Source organism: Dioscorea cayenensis, chromosome 5 (assembly GCF_009730915.1).
Source record: "Dioscorea cayenensis subsp. rotundata cultivar TDr96_F1 chromosome 5, TDr96_F1_v2_PseudoChromosome.rev07_lg8_w22 25.fasta, whole genome shotgun sequence".
NCBI classification, from domain to species: domain Eukaryota; kingdom Viridiplantae; phylum Streptophyta; class Magnoliopsida; order Dioscoreales; family Dioscoreaceae; genus Dioscorea; species Dioscorea cayenensis.
Window position 1 is genome coordinate 29,055,060 of NC_052475.1, and position 17,979 is coordinate 29,073,038.

Below are 17,979 nucleotides of genomic sequence, written 5' to 3' on the forward strand. Positions count from 1 at the left end.
TTTTAGGGGATGCGTGTTGCATGAGGTCAGCTCTGGAACTAAAACACTATTCTGGAAGGATAGTTGGTTTGCGGGGCGGGCACCTATATTCATTTGGCAGGAGGAATTCAAAAGGGCTAGTGAGCCCAATGGAATGGTGTGCGAGTTGGGTTACCTCCTAAACCAGGCCCCTTTTTCTGGGGAGGATGATAGTCGGTACTACAGGGCTAGATTAACGGATTTTGATGGGGCGGTAGGAGATAGAAAGAGGTGGAGGTTGAACGGAAATGGTATCTTCACGGTGAAATCTTTCTACTCGTTTCTCATTGATGGTGGTGTATGTTGCCCTATTGCTCGGTTCTTCTGGAGAAAGCCATGTCCGAAGAAAGTTAGTTTGTTTAACTGGTTAGCTGAGAAGAATAAGATTCTCACCATGGATGTTCTTGCGAGAAGGAGTTGCAATCGCCTCCCTACGACGACCTGCGTCCTGTGTAATTCGGCCTTAGAGTCGGCTGACCATCTCTTCTTACATTGTTTTGTTGCTAGAAAGGTGTGGGGGTACTTCATGCATTTACTGCATTTTCCAGATCCTCCTGGGTCTACGCAGGAGATCTGGCGGGGTTGGCGAACCTCGATTCGGGCTAACTTTAGGGAGATTGGGGGCCTAGTTGCTAAGGCTATTGTGTGGAATATTTGGCTTGTTAGAAATGATTGTATCTTTAATGCCAACTGTTTGTCTACGCATGCTCTTGTTTTGAAGATTGACCGTATGTTGATATCTTGGCTCTCTTCAGTTGTTGAAGGTTCGTGAGAGACGATAGAGGATCCTATTGCCATGTTTCGGCAGAGCACGGAGGCCCTAGGGATCAGTGGAGTGGAGTATGGCGGTGATCCACTCGCTGGGGTAGATTAAGATCTTCTATCGGACTAGTATGTTACTGTATTCTGTTGGGCTGAGAATCCTTTGCTGATTCTCATCCGGCGCTGTTTGTTTTGGCACTTCTCCTGGTGTTTTGCTTGTCTTTTGTGGCGCTTGCACTCAGTTTGTATCCCTACTCTTTATTTAATTAATGGCAGTGGTTTATCCATTTTTTCAAAAAAAAAAATAATAAACCACTTAACATTTTTATCCAATAAAAAAATTAGAGATGATTTGAGTTATCAAATGAGTATATATCAAACATCTTATTCAAAATTTTTTATCTAAACAATTATTTTAAATGGAAAAACTTATCAATTAAAAAATTAAAAGCATGCTCATACTAAAAAAATAAAAAATAAAATAATTATTGAGTAAATAAATATAAATTTTACAAAAAAATTTCCACAAAATCAATAAAATCAGTATTTACATTACAGATTATATTGGAGGGAAAATTTGGCATTCTAACCTCCCACATAAAACTTCTGCATCTTAACTCTTGCACTGTAACAATGATGCTTAAAATGATTTTTTCCATAAAAAATTATAGATATAATATTCGAATTGGTCTCTCTGTTTTTCTCTCTATTCCCTTTTGATCCATTTACTTAAAAATGCTCCCAAATGATCCATCTACTCTTGAAAATGGTTTTATTTAGTTTCTTCTACTCTAAAATAGGCCAATTATTGACTGTATTTTTCAAAAATAAAGGGACTAGATGGGAAGAAATTAAATGTAGAGGGACTAAATTGGGTCATTTTCAAGAGTAGAGAGATTAATGAGGCGTATTTCTGAGTAGAGGGACCAAAAAGAAAGAGAGAGAAAAGTAGATAGACTAATTCGGGTATTATACCAAAATTATAATAAAACTGGAATTTTTTTTAAGGTTTCAAAAGGGGCAAGCTTTGTAAATACGGGGTTCTGTTTGGGCAAATGTTTAAAAAGTTCACAAATTGGGAATTTAGGGTTAATAATATTCTTCGGAAATTTCAAGACTGACGATAGATAGGCTTGCGCGAAAATGGGGAAAGACTCGAAGCCGAAGAGCAAAGGGAAGCAGCCTGCCGCCGGCGCCAGCGAGGATGGTGCCTCCAAGGGCGCCGGAAAAAGCAAAGGGGGGAAGTCAGCTGATGGGCTTGGCACCTGCACTTATGTCAAGGGTTTGCTTCTTTCAATATATCTGTGTTTTTAGTTTGAAAAGTTGAGTTTTTTTTTAATCAATCAATTTAATTTGGTATTCCTTTACTTTGATTTTTGATTCAGCAAGACATATTTTTGTGTGAAAAAGCAAAGGCAAGATCAATGAAGCTTACAAGAAATTGCAAGATGGTTGGCTGAGTAATGGGGATAAGGTCCCTCCTGCTGAATTTGCAAAGGTATCCAATTTGTTTGTGATGTAAAGCAAGTAATTTGAATGCCAATTTATCTGGAGATTTTTTACCTTATTATAGTGATTGTATTGTTTTTATTGAAGAAACAGATTCAAGGTTGGTTTTTACAGTCTTTAGTTGCATCACAAGTAGGAGCATCTGTTGTTCATTCTTGATATACTCTATAAGTCAAAAAAGTGTTGATCTCTGGTGGTAAGCTTTGTCAAACTTAAAAATCTGTTTTCAGAGAAGCAGAGTTAATAGATTGAATTTTTACTAGCCTCAAGGAAGCCAAAGAAACCATCAGATAAAAGGATTTGTTATTTTTATCAATATATATATATGTATGTATGTATGTGTGTATGTATCCTCGAACTTATTATGTTCATTGGTGTTTTGCAGGTGCATTCTTAAGAAAAGATAACTTTGAGATTTTATCCTTGAACTTGTTATGCTCATTGGTGATTCAGTTTGGGTCTTTGAATTGTCTTAATTAACTATTGAGCACCTTGTTGAATATTTAAGAGACTCTGATCAGTCCTAAATGCAATGAATACACTAGTGTTGGAATTTCAAAGTTTGCGTCTTTGTTCCTGCGATTTCGTTGGTATTAATTCCTTGAAGCAAACTGGATTAATTCACTACAGTATGCTATGAAAAGGCATCCTATAATTTTGCAATAATTTGAGGATCATCAGTGTCAATTTTCATAGTTCTTGATTTTCAATGGGTTTCTTCATTAGGTCTATGGCGTGTTATACAATGGAAGTTCATCATGCTTTTGTCTGGCTCTTGTGAATTGTTAATAAAGATTTAATGAGGGGAGTCTTGTTCTTAATGATATTCTTACTCTGACTGGTGACTGACCTTCTATCTCTCTTAGGTAGCTGCAGAGTATTCAGAATGCCCGTCGGGAAAGAAAGGTGGAGATCTTGGATGGTTTCCTAGGGGCAAAATGGCTGGACCCTTCCAAGACGTTGCATTCAGCACACCAATTGGTGTCACCAGTGCACCATTCAAATCTACGTAAGAAAACATGATACCACATTCTTCTATAATGCGAATGCTTAATCTTGAATGAGCTTTGCATTAACAACCACTGGTTAATAGCCTTCTTCCCTCAAATATATACAACCATCGGTTCTTGTTCAGACATTGCTGATACAATACATTTTGACATTTTTCTTGTATATGCTCAGCGGTACTGTAATGTGTCTGGCCGTTAAATTATGCAGGCATGGTTACCATATCATCTTATCCGAGGGAAGGAAGAATTGATTGTGCCATGCGCTGAGGATGACTTTTCAACCTCAACCTCAACCTCAATCAAAGTATTAGTGTCATCAATCTATGATGCCAGAGACTGTGTGCATAGTATCTCATTACTTTGCTTTCTGTGTGACAATGATATTGCAGTTAATAATTCTCCATGTGACTAGCTAAGAATTTGAGTTATTTTTAAGATTTCCATGGTTTGGCCTTAATACGTGTATCAGGATTTCATCCTTATCTTTTGATCCTTAGCTGATACAATTTTTGTGGATGATTTTATTCTTCAATCACATCATTTATAGCATCAGCTCCTTTGAAAATGCTAGAAGAAACAACCTAGCATGTTGTCTCATGAACTACAGGTTTGCTCGCAACCATCCGAATGCATGCTCTGGACCAAGTTACATTACATCCAGCAATAGCTGCGTTGAAAGTGACAGAAAATTATATATGATGGCGTCACAGCATGTGTAGTATATTCTAGGCAGACTTCTAATTAAACACCTTATCTGTTGATGAAAATCATGAATGGAGGAGCCATCTCCACAACATGGCAAATGTTTCTGGCCTTGTTTTTCATTCTTTAGATACATAACTTAAGCAAACAACCACAAATTAATATCATCAGCATCAAAGGTGAAGGACATGATCCGGCCATCATCCGTGCTCCCGTCGCCTGTGGATGGAACGGCATCGAGACATGGATCGGCGGTCAAGCCATCTTCCTTTCCCTCCCTTCATCACTCACCACCTCTTCTTATGCCCAACCCATCAACTGGCTTGGCACTTCCATGCTTGAATTCTCATGCTTCATCATCTTCCTCATTGTCCAACTAGCTCTTGCATGGAAAGGAATGCATGCCATTAGTGTTTTAGAGAAGTTCTCATCTCTTATTCTCTTTCTCTTAACTTGTCTCCTCTTTGCATGGGCATGCTACGAAGCTGGTGGCATTAAAGCCATGCTGATCAGCACAAGCTCAACCACAAGTTCACACTCTTCTTCCTCACTAGTGCATTTATACTTATCTTCTCTCACTGCAAGCATCAGTTCATGGTCTGGCATCTCTCTCAACATCTCAGACTTCTCTCGTTTAGCTAAAAGTCACAGTGATGAAATCCTTGGCCTGCTGGCTTTCCCTCTGGCCTCATTCCTCTACTCCTTTGCAGGTGTTGCAGTGACTTCTGTTGAAGAAATGATTGAAGATGGCAAGCAGATGGTGAACCTGTGCGCACGTGGTATAAAGGATCACAGCTCAACCAAGATGAAGTTGGAGGATGGTGTGAAGAAGGACGGTGAGCATGGCAACCGGGATGCTGCTGCTCAAGTTCAGAATGGCTCTCTGAAGAAGTAAGGAGAAGAGCATGGTTGTCTGAGTATTTGGTGAGGTAGTTGAAGAACTTTTTGGAAGAGAAATGAATATTATATTAGGAGATCTCTGGGTGTTAGGTGATTCACTTTAAGGTTTTAAAGTGACCAATGGGAAGTTAGATTATGTGTTAACCAATGGTTGTTAGGTCTTTTGTCTGGTGGGTTGTAATAGATTAATTTAAATGCTAATGGTAGTGCTATGTTTTGATTGGCCCCCGAAAAAACTTTTTGTCTCTCTTGTCTGGTTGACTCCTTGACCAAGCTAGAGAATAACCCAGGCATTTTATCAAATAGTTGGGTTATCTCAGTGTATCTTGTAGCGAACACTTCTCTTCTCCCTCACTTTGTGCTTGTTCTTCCCATCAATCTGGTATCAGAGTTCGGTCATGGCAACCAGTAGCTCTTCAGCGTCGGCCAACTCTCCGGTGTGTCTATCTCAGCCGTCGGTTCCCGTGTTCACCGGTCAGGAGTATGGGCGGTGGAATTTGCGAATGAAAACTGTTTTCAGGTCTCAGGAGTTGTGGGACCTGGTGGAGAACGGCTAGACTGAGTCGAAAGACGAAGTAGTGGAGAGGGACAACCGGAAGCGAGACGCAAAGGCTCTTTGCCTGATCCAGCAAGCGGTGGATGGTCCGAACCTCGACCGGATCGCTGAAGCCAAGACAACGCATGAAGCTTGGGAGGTCCTGAGAAAGCATTGTCTTGGAACGTCCAAGGTCCTGTCGGTGAGAATCCAAGCTCTCCGGCAAGACTTTGAGACGTTGCAAATGGGAGATGAAGGAGTTCAAGGTTACATCTCACGAGTCATTACAATCACCAACCAGATCAAAGGCCCTTGGGTACAAGCTCAAGGAACAAGAGGTCGTATCCAAGGTGCTTCGGAGTCTGGCGCCCAAATTCGACTGGGTTGTTGTTGCAATTGAGGAGTCGAAGGAGATCTCGAAGCTCACTCTAGACGATCTCTGTGGTACACTACAAGCTCACGAGGTGAGAGTAAATCGCGCAGTTGGAAAGGCAGTGGAGAAAGCTCTCCATGTGAAGAGTGAGCATCCGATCACAAATTATAACAAAGGTGGAAGTGCGGGGGACTCGTGGGGTGACGGTAGAAGCCGGGGGAGGTCATATGCTCACGGAAGAGGAAGAGGCCTAGGCGGTCGTGGAAGGAGCACTGATAACAAGAGCCATGTCCAGTGTTTTCAGTGCAAGAAGTTCGGGCACATGAAAGCTGAGTGTCGAGCACGAGAAAAGCAACCAGAGAGAGATGCTGGTCTTGTAGCGGAAGAAGGAAATACTAAAAATCTCTTCATAGCGAGCAGCTCATCAGGTACTCACTCAAACACAGTATGGTTAATTGATTCGAGGTGCACGAATCATATGACAGGTGACAAGAAGCTATTCAGCGAGCTTGATGAATCTCTAAGTGTCTCTGTGAGGTTAGGAGATGACAAAGAGATGAAAGTATGTGGAGTGGGGACAGTTGCAGTTGATACACAGTCAGGAACTCAGAAGAGGCTGCAAGGGATCTAGTTTGTGCCGGGATTAGCACACAATCTCTTCAGCGTGGGGCAGTTACTCACGAAGGGATACTCGGTGGTCTTTGAGAAGAATCAGTGCATCATCAGCAATAATCAAGAGAAGAATTGGGTTATCTCAGTCCCCAGGTCAAGCAACAACATGTTCCCATTAGACATCACTAAGATGGAGAACCTAGTGCTAGCTGTAAGGAGTAAAACTGTAGACGAACTATGGCACCTAAGACTTGGGCACTTAAACTACAAGAGCCTGATGTCCATGGTCCACAAGAAGATGGTGAATGGGATGCCTGAACTGAAGAACAAGACTCAGTGCGAGGAGTGTGTATTGGCAAAGCAATCTAGAACTCCTTTTCCCAGTGGAGTAGCAAGAAGGGCAAGTTCATGTCTTGAACTTGTACACATGGATCTCTGTGGTCCTATGAGTGTAGATACACTGGAAGGCAGCAAATATTTCTATCTAATAGTTGATGACTATAGTAGATTGTGTTCAGTGTACTTCATCAAGAACAAGTCAGAAGCATTTGCAAAATTCCAAAGCTTTCACACTCTTATGGAGCGGAAGACTAGTACGAACCTCAAGGCAGTGAGAAGTGATCTTGGTGGAGAGTTCTCATCAAATGAGTTCCTGGAGTATTGTGACAAGTTTGGAATCAAGAGGGAGTTCACAACCCCCTATTCACCTCAGCAAAATGGGGTTGTGGAGCGCAAGAACATAACAGTGGTTGAAATAGCAAGAGCTCTAATGAAGAGTGGAGAATTACCACTAAAATTTTGGGGAGAAGTAGTGTTCACTGAAATTCATCTTGTGAATAGAGTTCCAACTCTTGCGCTGCACAATATGACCCCCTATGAAGCCTTGCATGGAGTCAAACCCAATGTAAGTTACATTCGTGTGTTTGGGTGTATAGCATTTGCTTTGATCCCTTCACAAAAGTTGCAGAAGCTCAGTGGTAAATCTGAGAAGTGTGTGCTTGTTGGATATTGCCCAGATGCAAAGGCATACATGCTGTATAACCCAATTACTGGCAAGATTATTGTGAGCAGAGACGTGGTGTTCCACGAGGACTCAAGGTGGAATTGGGGAGCTAGTAGAAATCAAAGTTCAGAAATCTTGATTGAAGACATGATTGGAGCCTACACTGATGCAGCAACAGACTATGTTGCAAGCATTAGATCATCTGCACAAAGGGAAAATTCACAGTCTATACATGCAGGAGATACAACACCAAAGAAGACACGTTTATTATCTGACATATATAGTACATGTACATTTGCTCTATGTGCAACTGATCCACATGATTTCAATGAAGCAGTAAAGCACAAGCAGTGGCAAGAAGCAATGGACTCCTAAATTGCGCAATAGAGAAGAACAACACCTAGGAACTATGTCATCTGCCTCCAGGGAAGCAAGCAGTAGGACTAAAGTGGATCTACAGGTCAAAGGTGAATGCTCAGGGACAAGTGGTGAAGCTGAAGACCAGATTGGTGGCCAAGGGGTACTCGCAGAAGCATGGAGTGGACTATGAGGAAATCTTCTCACCTGTGGTTCAATTAGAGAAGGTGAGGCTGCTGATGGCTCTAGCAGCACACGCAGGATGGCCAGTGTTTCACTTCGATGTCAAGTATGTATTCCTGAATGGAAACATCCAAGAAGAAGTGTATATGATGCAACCTGAAAGATATGTATCAAAAGGAAGAGAGCACCTTGTCTGTAAGCTGAGGAAGGTACTCTACGGCTTGAAACAAGCCCCTCGTGCGTGGTATGGAAGAATTGATCATCACTTTCGAGAGAATGGGTATATAAGAAGCGAGTGTGAGCACACACTTTATAGAAAGGAGCTGGCAAGTGGGGAGAAGTTGCTGTTGAGTTTGTATGTGGACAACATAATCTACACAAGTTCATCGGATACTCTTATTGATCATTCAAGTTGGAGATGATGAAGACATTTGATATGTCAGATTTGGGAGAGTTAAATTACTTTCTCGGGCTAGAAGTCGTGCAAAACTCCAATGGAATTTTCATTAGACAGAAGAGATACATTGAGGTGTTGTTACATCAATTAAATATGGTAAATTGCAAGCCTGTACAGACACCAATGAGTGTAAATGATAAATTACAGGGAACTACTGAAGATATCTTTGGTGATCAAAGAATGTATCGCAGCCTTGTTGGAAAGCTTCTATATCTTACTCACTCACAGCCTGATATTTGCTTCTCTGTATGCTATCTCTCTCGCTTTATGAATTGTCCAAAAGTTGAGTCACTTCTCTGCAGCAAAGCGGGTAGTGAGATACTTGGCAGGAACCAGGGAATTCGGGCTGTGGTTCTTAAGGGGTGATGAGGGAGTACTCGAAGCCTTCTCCGACAGTGACTGGGGAGGCTTCCTACCTGACCGGAAGAGCACAACTGGAATGATAATTCGACTGGGACTCAGCGTAATCTCGTGGAGCTCTAAGAAGCAGGAGATTATGGCTCTATCAACCATAGAAGCAGAATACATTGCTGCAACCTCCACGGCATGTCAGGTCGTCTGGTTTAGAAGGTTGTTACAGGAATGTGGGCATCCAATCCATAATTCAACTCGGCTGTGGTGCGATAATCAATCAGCAATCGCCGTTGCAAAGAATCCTGCGCACCATGGGAGAACCAAGCACATAGATATGCGGTATCACTTCATCAGAGAGTTGGTATCAGACAATGTGATCTCTCTTCATCATTGTTCCACCAATGACCAACTCGCTGATATATTTACAAAGCCTCTTTCTCCTGAAAAACATATCTTCATGAGAAACTTGATTGGAGTTCGTATACTTCAATCAAGGGGAGGTGTTGAAGAAATGATTGAAGATGGCAAGCAGGTGGTGAACGTGTGGGCACGTGGTATAGAGGATCACAGCTCAACCAAGATGAAGTTGGAGGATGGTGTGAAGAAGGATGGTGAGCATGGCAACTGGGATGATGCTGCTCAAGTTTAGAATGGCTCTCTGAAGAAGTAAGGAGAAGAGCATGGTTGACTGAGTATTTGGTGAAGTAGTTGAAGACCTTTTTTGAAGAGAAATGAATATTATATTAGGAGATCTCTGGGTGTAAGTGTACACCCAATGGTGATTCACTTTAAGGTTTTAAAGTGACCAATGGGAAGTTAGATTATGTGTTAACCAATGGTTGTTAGGTCTTTTGTCTGGTGGGTTGTAATAGATTAATATAAATGCTAATGGTAGTGCTATGTTTTAATTGGCCCCCGAAAAACCTTTTCTTCTTTCTTGTCTGGTTGACTCCTTGACCAAGCTAGAGAATAACTCAGGCATTTTATCAAACAGTTGGGTTATCTCAGTGTATCTTATAGCGAACACTTCTCTTCTCCCTCACTTTGTGCTTGTTCTTCCCATCAACTTCATCCACTGTAACAATCTTTGGCCATTTGATCTCAAACCCAACACAACTGTTCAAGGCCATTGGTGAGTGGGCGGAACCAGGGGCTAGCAGGTGTCAAGTCGCCCATCGGGAGAAAAAATACTTTTTAAACAATATAAAAATTTGGTGGTTTTTGATTTTTTTCTATACTTAATTTGATGTAAAAATACAATATTCTGATGACATGAAAAGTAGTGGAGTGTGGTTGTCTCTAAGTGGTTAAATCCCACTTGTGCGATTTTTCACATTTTATTTTTTTAATTTAAAAAAATTACTTATTATTTCAAAAATTTTAATAAAAATAAATCTTATATACAAATTTTGCATTTTTCACATTTTATTTTTTTAAATTTAAAAATTATTATTATTTCAAAAATTTTTAATAAAATAAATCTTATATATAAATTTTAGTAATTTAAAAAAATTTTGAATTGATCATGGGTATATACATATATGTTATAATGTACCATATATGTTAGAGTGAAACAACAAAAGTTTTTATATAAATAATAGTTTGGTTGTTTGTAGTGTGGATGATCAATTTTACCATATTTAAAAAAAAATACAAACTTGAGATGCATTCTTATTAGTTGAATTATTGAAAATTTCATATATTTTCTATCGGTAATAATAAAATTTTAAATTATACTTTATATTTTTTTTTTTAATATGTGTATCCAAATTTTGGTTATATTACCACATTATTCTTCATTTAAAATAATTATTTTGTTAGATTATTTTTTTTATTTTTTATTTTTTATTTTTTTTTTATTTTATCTTTGAGTCACTGCCCTTCTACCATCAGTCCCCGATTCCTTCCCTGATTGGTGGAACCTTCCCCATTGTCCTTGCCACCTTTGGCATCAGCCTTGCCACAATTACTACAAACATTCCATGCAACCTTGTGGCTCCTTCCAATGTTCTTCTCAGCCTCTTCCCTTCAAAATTCATCTTCATTAATGGTGTCATACTTTCATCTCTGATTTCCCTTGTTTTTCAGCCATGGAGGATCCTTGGTTCCAGTGAGAGCTTTGTGTATGCATGGCTTGGAGGGTACTCTCCTATTTCTGGCTCCATTACAGGGATTCTTATCACTGATTATTATCTTATTATGAGGATGGATTTGGAAGTGAATTCACTGTACTGTGACAGTGACTTGGTCATTATTATTATGTCGGTGGGTCTATAATTTGGCTGCCTTTGGAGCTTTGATCATCAGTGTAATGCCATGTGTGCCTGGTTTTCTCCACAAGGTTGGCATACTCAAAACTAATGTGGGAGAGTTTAATGTTGTTATCTATGACATTTCATGGTTTTTTAGTGTTTTCTTTGGTTCTTTTGTTTACAGGGTTCTATGTCATTGTTTCAAAGTAAAGGCTAAGAGAAGTTCCTCAACCGCCATCACCGCTTCTTCACTTGTGGTCCCTGCATTATGTTGAGAATGAGCTGTGGGGACTATATTCTTAGGTGTTCTAGTTGGATATGTCAGTATCAGTACTAGGGTTGATCTTGCAAGTTTGAAATGTTAGGTCTATGTATGTAAAAATATTTAGTTTCTATCATTTCAAAATACCTGTCATCTACTATTTGATATTTTCTGGTGCATGATTGAGTCTGGGAATGGAATTTACTGTTGATATTTTCGGATGCATGATTGAGTCTGGGAATAGAACGGGTGTATGTATGATGGTTTGACTATATTATCATATATATATATATATATATGCATACATTAATGTAAAGATTCAAATATTTAATTTGAGGTGGTCTGAAAATATATTTTTTTTATGGTTGTTGATTCTATAATTTTTTTTTATCTCCATCAAGAAATATCAAATAATAAAATAAAATTTTAACCAAATTAAAATTAATATAAAACTAATTTGCACAAAAAAAAACACTAATAAATATTATTTATCTAAACTATGAACAACCATTGCTATTTAATTACCAAGATTCTAAAACCAATTGAAGGAAATTTTATTATATTTTACTAATTATTAGTTAGGTCCTGACTTAAAAAGAACATATTTATATATGTAGTATGTTTTTAGTTATACATATGAATTAATTGAGACTGTGTAGTACTTTTGGTTGTTTATGTTTGCCAACTTTGCCTGTCATGTGGGTTCGAGTTTCATATTCAATCAGTTTTGAAATTGCTTTAGTAAATTATTTGAAAATGATTTTTATAAATTAAAAGTAAATAAATTTTAGAATAAAGTAAGCTTAGATTCTCCCCTTTAATTGGGTAACGCTACCACCACTTCTTCTCTTGTGGTCCATGCATTGTGTGGAGAACGAGCTTTGGGAAGTAATGCATGTCAGTATCAGTAGGGTTGGTCTTAAATTTATTTATTTTGGTGAAAGTTTGAAATGTTTTGTTTATTTAGTTATCTAAAAATATTTAGTTTCTAGCATTTGAAATTATATTATTTTTTTGTGGTGTTGATATTTCCCATGCATAATTGAGTCAAGAAATGAAATAAGTGTATGATGGTTTGTTCATATTATAATATATAGACACACATTGATGTAAAATTCAAACAGTTTGTTTGATGTATTATATTTGAAAGTATATGTCTTTGTCGTTGTTGATTATATATATATTTTTTTATTGGAAGTATCAATTAATAAAACAAAATTTTGATCAAATTAAAATTAATATAAAACTAATTTTGTCCAAAAAAAAAACACTGAATTGTTTTATCCTAAAATGAAGAACCATTGTTATTTAAGAGTAATGATATTTTTACCGAATAGGTTTTCCGAATGATACTGGATGTCGAGTTTGGCGATCTCATGTCAAGATCCACGTCGATTCTTTTCTTTATATATATATTTTTTTAAAATTTAATTTCTCTTTATTATCTAAATCCTAAATTTAAACATTTAATCGTAAAAGATAAACATGTAAATAATAAAGCGAAAAGTCTCCCTAAAGCCTAACTGGAAATCACAAACCCCGCATGGGGGTTTGTGATTTCTGTTAGGTTTAGGGCATATGACGGGTTTAGAGCTAGGGATTTAGGGATTTAGTATTTATTATTTAGGGTTTAAATTTTTAGATTTTAGGGTATAGATTTTGTAATATTTGGGAATATAATTTTAGATATAGTTTTATAATTTTTTTAAAAAAATTTTAAGTATTTAAGAATTTTTAAGGTTAAAATTTGAAGTTTGTATAAAAAAATAATAATGTGGATGATGATGTGGATGACAAATTGGGCATCTACGTCATTTGGAAAATTTATTCGGTAACAATAGCATCGCTCGTTATTTAATTGCGTATTTTACTAATTATTAGTTAGGTTCTGACTTAAAAGGACATATTTATATATGTAGTATGTTTTTAGTTATATGTTATGGATTAATTTAGATTGTGTCATATTCAATCAGTTATATGTTTATGTTTGCCTGTCATGTTGATGTGGGTTCAAATTTTATATTCAATCAGTTTTGAAATTACTTCAGTAAATTATTTCAAAATAGCTTCTATAAATTAAAACTAAATAAATTTTCGAATAAAGTAAGCTTTAGATTCTCCTCTTTATTTGGGTAATGCCTCCAAGACTCCAAGTGATAAAGAGCCTCTCTCTCTCTCTCTCTCTCTCTCTCTCTCTCTCTCTCTATATATATATATAGAAAGAAAATTTTTGTGTATCTAGTGATTATTATTGAATTCCATTATGCATTTCATTGGATTCCCTTTAACCCTTTATCCTTTTATTAGAAAAAAAAAAAAACTTCTTTGGACTTTTAGGACTATTTCTATCTTTTTAAATACTAAAAAAAAATTAAAAAATTAGCAAAACAAATAATTGTGTTCAAAATAGGTTTTCAAACCATTTCTAATTGTCAGATGGTTAGATACTAGATGACTGAGTGAAAGGAGTAATTTGTTTATATTTAAATTTATTTAATCCATTAATGTATTGATGAGTTTTATAATGAGTTAAAAAATCATCAACATTCATATCTTATTGACACCAAGTTTTTTTTTTTTTTAATGTGTGAAAATATGATCAAATACCCTTTACAAAATGAAGCCGTATATTTAGAAAGCCAGTGCCTTTAATACATGCCATGTCTGTTAAAAAAATAATGAGTTTTTTTAAATGTTTACAATTGATTTTGTTATAATTTATAAAAAAACTATAATTATAATGCCCTATAAGTCCCTCCATATTTTGCGGAATCCTTAAACATCCCTTGTAGTTTGCCTATTTCTCGTAGGTCCTTACTTTTAATGGTTGGCTGTTAACTGGGCATGAAAATATCATGTTTTCCCCTTGTGCAAGTTCCAAAATCATAAGGAGAGAAAATGAAAAAAATGCCCTCAACGGGTTGAGAACCGGCAGCTCGTAACCGACGACTCTTCGTGTTCTTCATATACGTCATCAAGGATAACTTGTTCAAACTTGTTCAATGGAAGTCCGGAACGGAGGAGAGTTTCATGAAGCTCCTCGTAGTGTTCTTCATGAGCACCGTCTTTTTCCCCAACACCTCTTTGAATGCGCCCACTTCGTGGCCGGTATGCCGACAGCCTGGAGACTATCAGCGGCTTTTTTTTTAAATATTGTTTTTTTTAATTATTTACTAGAATAAGCATTTTTAGAATTATTTACCAAACTAGGATTTTTTATTTTTTTAATATTAAATTAAATTTTTTTTTTAATATATGTGGGTTCCACTTGTTTTTTAATATTAAAATTTTATTTTATTTTTAAATCGGCAGGTCCCACTAGTTTTTAATATTAAAATTTATATTTTTAAAAGTGGGATAGGTCCTACTAGTTTTTTTTAATTAAAAATAATTTTACACAAAACCCTTATCATTTCATAAAATTTTTTACAACTAGTTTTATTTCCACTTCTACTTTCAACTAAAGTAGCCTTTTTCATTGCTCGGTGTTCCTCTCAACTAAAGTAGCCTTTTTCGTTCAGTGTGACAAGAATATGAATTTTGCTAGCTTAAATGTAAAAAAAATAAAATAAAATTGCAAGAAAATAAAGAAACTAAAATGACTCAAATTTTAGAGGAGAACTTCTCTATATTTATGGATTTTTCATACAATAATGCTTGTGTCTTGTGTGTTTTCACAAAAGGGACTTGGACGGTTTATATAAGCGATCCACCCAACAAATGGACTGATCATGATCAATTGATCTAATACTGCTGATGAATGGGGCTGAGGTCTATCTGGCACCAATAATTCACCATCAACCCCCGATAATACTCTTTTACCTACTCCTAATAATTACATCTTTCGATTATTCTAATATCGGAGATAATTTTAATTTTTTTATGTATAAAAAAATTTTTAACCACAACAATTTTTATCTTTTAAATTTTTGACCGAATATTATCCATAATTTTTATCTGTTAGGATTAGTGAAAGTAGAAGTGAGAATAAAACTAGTTGTAAAAAATTTTATAAAATGATAAGGATTTTAGTGTAAAATTATTTTTTAATTAAAAAAAAAACTAGTAAGATTCATCTCAGTTTTAAAAATATAAATTTTAATATTAAAAATCTAGTGGGACCTGTTAATTTAAAACTAAAATAAAATTTTAATATTAAAAACCAGTGGAACCCACAGCTATTAAAAAAATTTAAAATTTAATATTAAAAAAATAAAAATGCTTAGTTTGGTAAATAATTCTAAAAAAAAACCTATTCTAGTAATTAATTAAAAAAACAATATTTTAAAAAAAAGCCGGTAAAATCACTCACACAATTGTTCCTCATATATTGTTAAAAATATACTTTTGTCCATGATTGTCAACCTAAAAAAAAAAATCTAATGGACCGGTTACCAAGGGGATTGTGGCATAACTAACACCACCAATTCATAAACCACAGACAAGCTTACAATAAATTCATTTATATTTAAAAAAAATGTTTGAATTTAATGTCATCACATCCTTTATAAAATGCTCCCACAAACGCAGGCAACTTCTCAAAACACACACACACACACACACACACACACAAACGCAAGCAATCACTGTGCAATCCATCAGTTCTAACTAGAAACTCCTAAGAAAAATGGGAACACAAACAAGAATCCATGAAGTACCAACCACCACCAAAGGCCACCTTCAACCAACTACTCCGGCGGACCGGACATCAACAGCATGGGACATGGCCAGTCTCTGGATTGGCCTCATCTTCGGTGTGCCATCCTACTACATCGCCGGCAGCCTCGTCGAAGAAGGTATGACATGGTGGCAAGGTATTATCATTGTAGTCTTCGCCAAGATCATCCTTCTTTTCCCTCTCCTACTCACCAGTCATCCAGGGACTCGCTACGGCATTCCTTTCCCGGTGTTAGCTCGCTCTTCTTTTGGGATCTATGGTGCTCATCTTCCTTCATTTCTCCGAGCTCTAGTTGCCTGCGGATGGTTCGGTATTGAAACTTGGATTGGTGGACAAGCAATTTACCTTCTTTTACCGGAATTCATAAAAGAGTGGGCGTTTGCTCAAACTCTAGATTGGCTTGGCACATCTCCAGCTGAGTTAATCTGTTATGTTATATTCTGGGGCATTCAACTCCTTCTTTTGCTTAACGGAATGAAAGGGATCAAGAAACTGGAACGGTACTCAGCTCCAATTCTTGTTCTTCTTGCTTTCCTTCTTTTCACATGGGCTTATTTGAAAGCAGGTGGTTTTGGTCCTATGCTTTCTCAACCTTCTCAGCTAACTCCATCACAGTTTTGGTATCTCTTCTTTCCATCTCTAACTGCCAACGTCGGTAGTTGGGCTGCAGTGGCATTAACCATCCCCGACTTCACTCGCTACGCCAAAAGTCAACGTGACCAAGTCCTAGGCCAATTCATCATCCCAATTGTCATGGGTTGCTTCTCATTCATTGGCCTTGCTGTCACCTCCTCCACAGAGGTCATCTTCGGTTACCCCATTTCCAATCCCATCACTCTGCTTTCCAAAATCAGTAACTCTTTTACAGTCATACTTTTCATCCCTGCCATCACTCTTGTCATAGTCACAACCAACATCCCGGCCAACATTGTTGCTCCGGCGAACTTTTTGGTGAGCCTCAACCCCAGATTCTTCACTTTTCAAAAAGCAGCTTTTCTCACTTCCCTTTTCAGCCTTGTCTTCCAACCATGGAAGATCTTCAGCAACGCTGATAGCTTCGTTTACACTTGGCTCATCAGCTACGCGGCCATCATAGGTCCTGTTTGCAGTATAATCCTAACTGATTACTACATCATTCGTCGCACCATATTAAACGTGGATGGACTCTATTCACTCAACCACACAAGCGAGTACTATTACTGCAAAGGATGGAACTTGGTAGCTGTATCCAGTTTAGTCATTGCTGTTGCGCCAATTGTTCCGGGCTTTGTCCATAAACTTGGGATATTGAAAACTTTGCCAGAGGCTTTGATTTTCATATACAATGTAGGGTGGTTCTTTGGGTTCTTCATGGCTGCTTTCTTGTATGGGATACTGTCCCTTCGTTTGGGTCCTAAGTTTAGGGTTGGTGTTCCCTCATCATCGTCTTCTTTGCATGATCCACTTTTCTGAAAGGAAAACAACTTTACAAGTGTTGATAAATGAATGGAAGGACTGAAGTAACAGTTACGGCCATTTGGTGATTTGCGGTGGTATACTTGCACCAGCAAAATCTTTTTCCACAGTCTTTCCCTGTAAAGTGTTTTTTTTTAAAATTACATTACAATGTTTGTTATATTCCTAGAAAATTATAATCTAAACACATGCAAAGTTAATTCATCCGTTTGGTGTAAACAGATTTTTCAAACAAAATTATGATTATTGTCAATTTTGCCCTTATTAGTTATTTTAGTAAGACAAAGCCTATATTTTTTTTTTCTGTCAATAAAGTCATATGTGAGCGGTCAACTATTTAATTATTTTACAAATTATTTATATTAATGATTATTTAATTAATCATCTAAAACAAATTCAAAGATTAATTAAAAAATATATTTTTTTAAATTTTAATATCAAATTAATTTGTTATCTTAAAAATCTTGTTATGGAAATAATTTTTAATTAAAAAACTAATATTTAACATAATTTAATATTTTTTTTATTATTTCATTAATTGATTGAGTCTGGGAATG

General features: G+C 36.8%; 1 protein-coding gene across 1 annotated transcript; it reads left to right on the plus strand.

Moving 5' to 3' along the window:
• Nucleotides 1-15,834: 15,834 nt before the first annotated feature.
• LOC120260328 (purine-uracil permease NCS1-like) lies at nucleotides 15,835-17,626 on the plus strand. The gene has a single exon (XM_039267769.1). The coding sequence runs from the start codon at nucleotides 15,917-15,919 to the stop codon at nucleotides 17,417-17,419; it is 1,503 nt and encodes a 500-aa protein (XP_039123703.1). The 5' UTR covers nucleotides 15,835-15,916; the 3' UTR covers nucleotides 17,420-17,626.
• The last annotated feature ends 353 nt before the right edge of the window (nucleotides 17,627-17,979 follow it).

Excerpts from the sequence above, each read along its gene's own strand:
- LOC120260328 (XM_039267769.1), top strand. The coding sequence starts at position 15,917 with ATGGGAACACAAACAAGAATCCATGAAGTACCAACCACCACCAAAGGC.